The sequence below is a fragment of the Gavialis gangeticus genome, unplaced genomic scaffold (genome assembly GCF_001723915.1).
Source record: "Gavialis gangeticus isolate Ggan-Ray unplaced genomic scaffold, GavGan_comp1, whole genome shotgun sequence".
In the NCBI taxonomy this organism is placed as follows: Eukaryota; Metazoa; Chordata; order Crocodylia; family Gavialidae; genus Gavialis; species Gavialis gangeticus.
Window position 1 is genome coordinate 97323388 of NW_017729022.1, and position 9699 is coordinate 97333086.

The 9699-nt window shown below is 42.5% G+C and overlaps 1 protein-coding gene across 7 annotated transcripts in view; it reads left to right on the top strand.

The window, feature by feature from the left end:
• Positions 1-9699, top strand: part of ABCC9 (ATP binding cassette subfamily C member 9) — a 163592-nt gene that overhangs the window by 120439 nt on the left and 33454 nt on the right. For all 7 annotated transcript variants that reach the window (XM_019515668.1, XM_019515667.1, XM_019515671.1 and 4 more), the window contains 2 exons: positions 6185-6287; positions 9012-9113. In XM_019515668.1, the coding sequence (XP_019371213.1) occupies positions 6185-6287; positions 9012-9113 (205 nt within the window). The remainder of the gene's footprint in view (positions 1-6184; positions 6288-9011; positions 9114-9699) is intronic.

Consider the following 9699-nt stretch of genomic DNA (forward strand, 5'->3'; position numbering starts at 1 on the left):
GGCAGACAAGGTTCTTTGGGTAAATCTGATTCTTTTATTAAACCAAACTAGTTGGAAGAAATCTTCTTTGCAAGCTTTTAGATCCAAAAACCCTTCTTTAGGCATAGGGAGGATGGTGTTTGTGTGCTCTCCTGGGTAGAATACCAGTTTAAGCCAGTGCTCGCAAACATTGGCAGTTCAGCCAGATCTTGGAAGAAGGCAGCTGTCAGCATGGGCTGTTACATTATGTTGAAGTGCGCTGTTGGAGTCACAAAGCTGTCTTAAAGTACTTTTTTAAATTGCAGTTCATTGTATGGGTATTTATGGATGAGAAAGAGAAACATGTGGCTGAACTGTAAGATGAAGAATGGTTGTAGGATCTTGCCATCTTGGTGAACATAATGGGGCATCTCAACACGAATGCAGGGTCAGAACCAGGTTGTGACTGAGTTTTGACACTGCGTGCTTTTGAAATGAAGCTGCCTCTGGAAGAAACAGTTCTCTCAGTGCAGTATAATACATTTCCTTGAAGTCATTGGTAAATGCCGCTGTGATGACAGTGATGAAGGTGATGAAGGCTTGTGGTAAAGATTGCCGATTTCAGGCATGAATTCCAGGACATGTTCTATGTTTTTGGTGGTCATGAGGTGGAGTTCAGACTTTTCAGCATCTGACTCTGTCCCTATGGAAGATGCTTCTCAGCAACTGCTAATGGAACTTAGTAATCTTCAGTATAATACTATGCTGAAGGATATGTTTTCAACAGTTTGATTCACAAATTTTCCAGTACCTGGGGAAAAAACTATCAAGCAATAAAATCTTTCACATCAAGGATATTATCCATGTTCACAAGCATGTATTTTTGTGAATAAATCTCAGTGAACACCATCTTGGAGATGTCCTTGTCACGGTCCTTGGAACCAAACAAAAGGAGCTGGTTGCAGCAAAGAAGTGATGTCTGAGAGCAGTACTAGCAGTTCACATAATGTTAATGTGCGCAAAAAGTCGAGATTTTTGTTTTGAATTTGTCTTAGGTTCTCTTTATTTTCTTTATAAGAGCTTTAGAAAATACCTTTTGAAAATGAATTAAATACAATACACTGAAAATAAATAATTGTTCATGCATTTGGAAATCTGTTTGTACCCTGTTTTATTCATCAACAAATTTAGCTATTGATATAATTGCTAAATATAAAAAAAATGGTATGTCACAGTGGAAACTGAGCTGCACAAAGACACAAAGACTGCATTAGAGATAACAAATTTTGACCAAGCTGGGCCCAGGAAAGAACAGGAACGATCAACACAGGAATTATAAAGGTTCTAGTGTTTTGATGGCTGAAAAGATGTTGGGTATCGTGATTCATAGTTCTGTACTAAGCTTCAATAATCAGACTGATAGGGAACAGATTAAAATTTAGGCCCAGTGTTGTAATGTATTGGCTGGTTCTTGAAAAACTGAGTGGTTTCTCTTGGCATTATCGTCAATGGAAACATAGAGTGATCTGCATCTTTTGGGAGGAGTTCAGAATCTTGTATGTCCTTTTACTTCAAAAAAATAGAAGGCTGTGAATCATGTAAGGCAAGGGACAGGCCTTGAAAATGTGTGAGCATTGTATTGGAATGATAGCATCTGGTCACTTTAAATTTTCTACATCTTTTGAAGATAATTAATGCCCTTCCAATTCATCCGTTTCTCCCTGTCATCCTGCAGTTTACAATATTTTAAATGTTTTATCAGCAAGCTAATGTTTACTGATTAACCTACTGCTCATCTGCTTCTTTCTGGTTCATTACATATTGGGATGAAATAACAAAATACTTCAAGTAGTTTAACAATGTAGCCATGGTTAAATTAGACTGAGATTTCAGTGACCTTTCCTGTTTGTCATCTGACAGGATAAAGGTCTAGGAATGTTCAGATGATGAGCTGGATGTGGATGAAAAGGCACAGATCGAGTGTGTCAGAGTTTCCATTTGGAAAACAGGAGATCTGCTGCCAAATATAAAGACACTAAGAAACTATTCACTTTATTTTCACCCTCACTCACTGCAATGAAAAGGGCTTTTTTGTCCACAGCATTTAGGAACTGTGTGAAGGATAACCAAGAAATGATGTAGGATGAATGGGAAACAGGGAAGGTCAGCAGACACAGTATCTGGCAAGATTAGGGTTACAGGCTTCACACTGCAAGGCCCTGAGCTTTTAAACACTGGTTATTTTGAAATGGGAGGGCTTGGTTTGTTAAAATATGCAGAAAAGTATTGAATGAGTCTGGTTATTTCTTTAAGCAGTGATGGTTAGTAAATTATATACAAAGCAAGAAGTGACAGTGGGGATGAGAAGCTGAAGGACCAAATCCTAAACTGCTGTTATTAAGCACCTATAGCTACCTTGAATTAATGGAGCTAGGCCAATTTACAGCAAGTGAGGATCTGTCCTCAAAGTGTAGCTGTGATGCTTATGTGATCTACTATCCTTCCACTGAATAATTTAACTTTTACTGAAAGGTAGTATTGAGGAAGTCTGCAACTCAATGCAGAATTCTCCGTGCTAGAGAAATTTTCAGTCAGATTTTGGCTGACTGTGAAATCTTGCAGACAGGCTCTCTAACTTAGTAAGGAAGGCTATAAACTAGGTTTGCCGAGGGATGGAGACCAAAGTCCTGAGGTAGGTGGGGAAGCGGGAGACCTGAAGGAAGAGCAAGCAGGAGGGGGCAACGGGGGAGGTGTTCGCATTCTTTCTGAGAAATCAGGGCAATCGACTAGTTACCTCAGGTGCCTGTATATGAATGCACAGAGCCTGGGAAAAAAAGCAGGAAGAATAGGAATTCCTTGCACAGTCCAGAACTATGATGTTATTGGAATAACAGAGATTTGGTGGGATAGCTTGAATGGCTGGAACACTGTCATGGATGGGTACAAACTGTTCAGGAAACATAGGCAGGAGAGAAGAGGAGGATGAGTTGCACTTTTGTACAAGAGCCATATGATTGCTCAGACTTCCAGTATGAAACTGGAGAAAGGACTGCTGAAAGTCTCTGGGTTAGGGTCAGAGGAGAGAAACAAGGGTGATGTTGTGATGGGTGTCTGCTATAGACCGCCAGACTAGGAGAAAGTGGTGGATGAGTCTTTCTTAATCACAAACCCTCATTCACATGGGGGACTTCAGTCACCCTGACATCTGCTGGGAGGGCAATACAGGAGTGTGAAGGGAATCCAGGAAGTTTTTCAAGAGTGTTGTTTGGGACAACTTCCTGGTGCAAGTCCTAGAGAGGCCAACTAAGGGCTGTGCTCTTCTTGACCTGCTGCTCACAAGCAGGAAAAAATTTGTGGGGAATGTAGTAGTGGATGGCAACTTGGGCAGCAGTGACCATGAGATGATTCAGTTCAGGATCCTGAGGAAAGGAAGGATGGACAGCAGAAGAAATGGATCATGAACATAAAAAAAGCAGACTTCGAGTCGCTCAGAGAACTGATGGCCAGGATCCCCTGTGAAGTCAGTCTGAAGTAGAGAAGAGTCCAGGAGAGCTAACGGTACTGTCAAGAAGCCTTACTGAGAGTGCAGGAACAAACCATCCCAATGCGCAGGAAGACTAGCAAGTATGGAAGAAGACCAGCTTGGCTTAGCAGGGAACTCTTCAGTAAACTAAATCACAAAAAGGAAGCTTATAAGAAGTGCAAACATAGTGCCCATATTTAAGAAAGGTAAAAAGGAGGATCCAGGGAACTACAGACCTCACCTCAGTCCCTGGAAAAACCATGAAGAAGATCCTCAGGAAATCCATTTCTAAGCACTTGGAGGAGAAGAAGGTGATTAGGAACAGTCAGCATGGATTCACCAGGGGCAAATCATGCCTGACGAACCTGAATGCCGTTTATGATGAGATGACTGGCTCTGTGGCTGTGGGGAAATCAGTAGATGTGATATACTTAGTTTTTAGCAAGGCTTTTGATATGGTCTTCCAGAACATTCTTGCCGGGAAGCTAAGGAAGTCCAGGCTGGATGAATGGATTATAGGGTGGATAGAAAACTGGATGAAGCATCAGGGTAAGAAAGTAGTAATCAATGGCTTGATGTCTAGTTGGCAGCAGCTATCAAGTAGAGTGCCCCAGGGGTTGGTCCTAGGGCCAGTTTTGTTCAATGTCTTCATCAACGACCTGGAAGATGTCACAGAGTGCACCCTCAGCACATTTACAGATGACCCCAAGCTGGGGGGAGTAGTAGATCCACTGGAGGGTAGGGCTAGGATGCAGAGGGACCTAGACAAATTGGAAGACTGGGCCAAAAAAAATCTCTTAAGGTTTAACAAGGACAAGTACAAAGTCCTGCACTTAGGATGGAATAATCCAATGTACCAGTACAGGCTGGGGGCTGATTGACTGGGCAGCAGTTCTGCAGAAAAGGACCTGGGGGTTACAGTGGACAGTAAGCCAAGTATGAGTCAGCAGTGTGTCCTTGTTGCAAAGAAGCCTAATGGCATACTGGGCTGGATCGATAAGAGTGTTGACAGTAAGTCAAGAGAGGTGATTATTCCCCTCTATTCAGCACTGGTAAAGCCACTCTAGTACTATGTTCAGTTTTTGGGCCCCCACTACAGAAAGGATGTAGGCAAATTGGAGAGAGTCCAATGGAGAGCAACAAAAATAGCAAGGGGGCTGGGGAAGATGACCTATGAGGAAAGACTGTGGGCCTGGACTTATTTAGCCTAGTGAAGAAGAGACTGAGGGAAGATTTAATAGCAGCCTTCAACTACCTGAAGGGAGGTTTGAAAGCGGATGGTGTTAGACTCTTCTCAGTGGTGCCACATAACAGAACAAGGAGCAATGGTCTCAAGTTGAAGCAAGGGAAGTTTAAGTTAGATATTAGAATTTTCTCACTAGGAGGATAGTAAAACACTGGAACAGGTTACCCAGACAGGTGATGGAAGTTCCATCCGTAGAGGTTTTTAATACCTGCATCAACAGATCTTTGGCAGGGATAATCTATTGAGGATGGTCCTGCCTTGAGCTTGGACTTGGACTAGATGATCTCCTGAAGTCTGTTCCAACCCTAATTTTCTATGATTCTATGAAATCTCTGTTCTACTGTTGGCCTTTGTAGCTGTTGGCCTCTATCACACGACAAGACCTTTGGAGGGAAGAGGGGAAGCAAGAATCTGTCCTTTCACTCATTCATCAGTATGTTTGGTTTCGTTTAGTTGGTGGGATAGTAATGGTCCTAAACCCAGCTTAAATGCATACTCTGACCCAGAAGTTAATTAAAAATGATTACTGGTGAAACTGAGTGTACATGTGACTACATCAGGTCAAAGACAACATGAAAAACAAAGTGGGGTTCTGAGGGCAAAAGATAAAATAACTGTAACAAGTAGGGATGTGCAAAAAGGGCCCTATTCAATTTGGATTCAGATTTGGCCTGAATTGGGGGACAGTGATTCGATTAGTTGATTTGGATCACTGTCCTGATTTGATTCGGCTGAATCCAGCTCTGAAGATTCGATGAGGATTTGGAGAATCAGTGATTCAGCCATAGACACAGCTTTAAATGTTTTTTCTACATACCTTGAGGTACCGGGCACGGTTCATGAACACCGAGATGGTGGGATGGATGGAGCATGCCACAGGAGAATGGTGGGGCCCCCCATGCTCGGCGGCAGACCCGGAAGTGGACCAGAAGTACTTTGCTGATAGGCCACAGGGGGACCCTGGGTGCCCCGCCAGACCCAGAAGGCACCAGTTGCCAAGCCGGGGGGGGAGGGGTAGAGGGAGAAACCCTCACGCACTCCCCAGTGGACCTGGAAGTGGACTGGAAGTGCTTCTGGTCCACTTCCAGGTCTACCGCTGAGTGTGCTGGGGACCCCCCCACCCTGCACTCCCGTGGGACACTCTATCCGCCCTCAGCATCTCAGCATTCACGAGCTGTCTGGTACCTTGAGGTAGGTACAAAAAATATTCAAAGCTGTGTCTCTGTCCGAATCATTGAATCTCTCCAAATTGATTTGGAGGGTTCTGATTTGATTCGGAGAGATTAAAGGATCTGAATTGATTCAGAGATTCAGCTGCTGAATCGGGCCGAATCTCCACCAAATCAGATCAGCGACCGAAGCTTTGCACAGCCCTAGTAACAAGCCATTGAGTTTTTAAAAAACAAATGAACTTTTTTTGTGTGCTTGTTTTAATGTAAAAACTTTTCCCTGTGCAGGCATGAAGCCAGATTTAAACAACGCATGCTGGAACTAACAGACACAAACAACATTGCCTACTTATTTCTCTCAGCTGCCAATAGATGGCTGGAGGTCAGGACGGTACGTACAGTTTAGTCCTAGCCATGGTTTTGAAACCTTGGAAGCAAACAGAGATTTTGTTTGATGCAATGGAGGAGATAATAGTTAGAATTAATCTTACAATGAGATACAACAGTTTTATGTACACTGTTCCTTAAAATAGCTCGGGATTATTTATATTAAAGCATCAGATTTTTCCAGCTTTCTTGGCTTTGTGTAAGAAAATACAAGATTCCTTCATCTTTTGTGTTGTGATGTCTGTGGTTCTAAAGAGAGTGTAAGAGCAAACATTTATATAACTTGTAGTAAGACTTTCTTCTACTGTGCAATGTCTGAGGCCCTGCCAAAGTGGAAACTATTTTGAAGGCGTTTAGGTGTTTTTACAAATTTCATAATAATTCTATTTATGTCACCCATCATCTCCTGGGACCCAAAATACCTCACAAACAGTGAACTAAATCCTGTAGTCCTCACTCATAGCCTGAGTTTGTTAGTATATTCATCAGAGTCCACAGAGCTATTTGCAAAGTAAATTATGGCTCAGTGAGAAAAAGGTGGAAAAAATTGGACCTCTAAGTGGGGCACACAAGGAGCCTCTTCCCACATGGGTAGTCTGTATAAAGATTAACATAATTATTGCCTTCTTATTCACCAGGCATACAAAAGAGGCCAAGGATTTAAAAAGAGACATGTCTCTGTCCCTTTGCACTTAACACAGAGGATGAGCCTAACCCATGGGTGTCACCAACCAGGGTCCTAGAGGTGGCCGTGATCCCCCTAGTGCCCCCTTACCGTGCCAAGTTTGCTTCCAAGCAAGCACCCTCAAATCTCGCCCGCTATGTCTTGATCTTAAATATTAAAGGGAGGCTGCCTTTTGTCCTCTTGGACACGGGTTTCTCCTGCTGTCACTCATTTTGTTCTTTTAATGGGGTTCCCGTGCACCCTGGCCTTATGGGCGATGCGTGGCTCCAACCGCCCCTTTACCACACCCCAAGCCTCACTGATGTACCGGACATTGTTTGGTCTGTTTTGCTCTCTGCGCCCTTGTCTCACAGCCACACCCCACAGGTGCTCGCCAATCGCTGCTCCCTTGCTCTGGGCTTCTCACGCTGCCGTGGGTCCCCTATGAGGCCTCCTCCAACCCCTAATAGCCTCACCCAAGCCACCGGTCATAAACAGAAAGCTCAAGCTCCTAGGCTATAACATAAATCTTTGCCTATCGGCTACAACAGAATTCTTTCTGCCACAACAGGATTGCTCCATCTTTCCCCAATCTCAGGCCGTACCTGCAGTCTGGCCTCTCCTCTTTACAAAGTTCAGCAGAGCCCCTTCCCCTTTGGCTGCCAGCAGGGAACTGCCTGCCTGGCCTCTGCCTGGGAGTTATACAGGAGCCAGGCCCTGCCCCTTCCCATCAGCTGACTCCCACTGGTTACCCTGGCAACTAGCAGCTGGGCTTCTTACTTACTGATCTACAAGTAGCAGGCACCTCAGTGCCCTGCTACAATGGGTAATATCTGACTTACTTCATCTGAACATCTGAGTCTCTAGGTGGCCTTCTGCCTCCTTATTCTCCAAAAAGGCAGTGAGATTCTGCCCCCACTCTTCTGATGGGCATGATTTAGTTAGAAGTTAGAATCTCAGGACTCAATCCTATATGGTAGCAATGAACTGCAGCCCTGCTAATTTTGTACCCAAGACAAGGAAGACAAAACTAGAAAATGATGCAACCCTTCAACAAGCTGTCATAATTTCTGTTAAAGCCTGCCTTGTACTGGGGATGAATTTGATTAAAACAGTTGGACCACTTCATTAAACTCTTTGGAATAATACACTGTTGCTGAGAAATAGTTTATTTGGTTTTGTCTAATGGTACCTGGGTCCTCATATTGGACACAGCCATGTAGGAAACATGGTCTTGGAAGTGACTGTGCAGCTGTAATTCCAACAGCTTGTAGAGACCCACATACTCTGTCCATCTTTCATCCATCTAGTTATTTTGTTAAGCTATTAATATCTTCACAACAGCACTTCTAGAGACAGATTAATTTGGGAGCATTCATTGCAAATCTCAGCAGAAAAAGATTCTAAGATAAAAATTACCAAAGTGAAGAACAATCGGAATGAAAATGCTAGCTAAAATGCAAAGGGTAAATGCAGGGAGAAATGATAGAATACAGATGTGAATGACCTGATATTAATAAATATTTATGTACCTGATTTGTAGGTGTAGTTAGTCATTCCACATACAATCAATATTAAGCATTTCAAATGTTAAGTCTGTCGAGGTCCCCTGACACTTCTCACTTTTTAGTGTCTGCTAAAAGTTGACCTGGGTTTTTTTGCTTTTGTTGGTAAGGAATTTGGACAGACATGATAGGAGAATGTGTCAGTTCTATATCATTTGTGTGTTGAAAAAGCTTTTTCAAAAAGGAAGTTTGTTTCTGTAACTTGTGGTTTCAAATATCTCAGGTTTTTTGGACTCAACTGAAGATACTTAAGTGGATCTGATTTTCCAAAGCCATTGATCATCCACCCTATGAATATCAAGCTTCTTTGAAATAATTTAACTTTGGCACTCAAAATAACTGGTCTTTTCTGGAAAAAAATCTAGAACTTGATGATTAGTTTGTATAGAAATAAGCGTTGGTAAAAACAAATACTGTTATCATATTATAAACTTTTTATTGTTGCTACTGGACTTTAATCCTTTCAGTTGTCAAGAATCTATCTTTCTTTCTTTTTTAGGATTATCTGGGTGCCTGTATAGTTCTTACTGCAGCCGTTGCTTCCATCAAAGAAGGGCCAAAGTCTGGTTTTGTGGGGCTAGGTCTCCTTTATGCCCTAACGGTACGTACCATAGCAAACCTTAAAACTTTGAGACCAATATACTAGATTAAGGATGATTTAAAAAAATTACCCCCCCCCCCCCACATACACACATGCACATAAGCATGCACACGCACGCAATTATCTTCCAACTTTCATAATCTTGAAAGAAACAATTTTGCAAATAATGGATTCAGGCCAAAGTTGAGCAAGTTCAGGACAACTTGGACTTGCTTCAGGGTTTATGAGCCAATTAAAAAACCACAAAGATTCCCAGGCCCTGTGTGCTCCCAAGGAGAGAAAGAACATTATAAGTGTATACAAGGCTCTTCTGTGCACTCAGCTTTTGCACAAACCAGTGCTACCAAAGCTATGTATGGTGAAACCTGGCTTAAATAACTATCCAACGCACTACCCCAATAAGTGGCATAAGAAACCTGGCATTTATCTGAAGACTAAATAAAAGTATTTTCAGAATACTTGAGCTCACTGAAAAATTAGACATGACACATCCGCATTTTGGGAAATTAGTCAAATGCCAAACCTTGTCTTCAACCCATTTTTAAATGTGAATCCAGATATTAGGGGGCAGGTTTGGGTTTGGGTT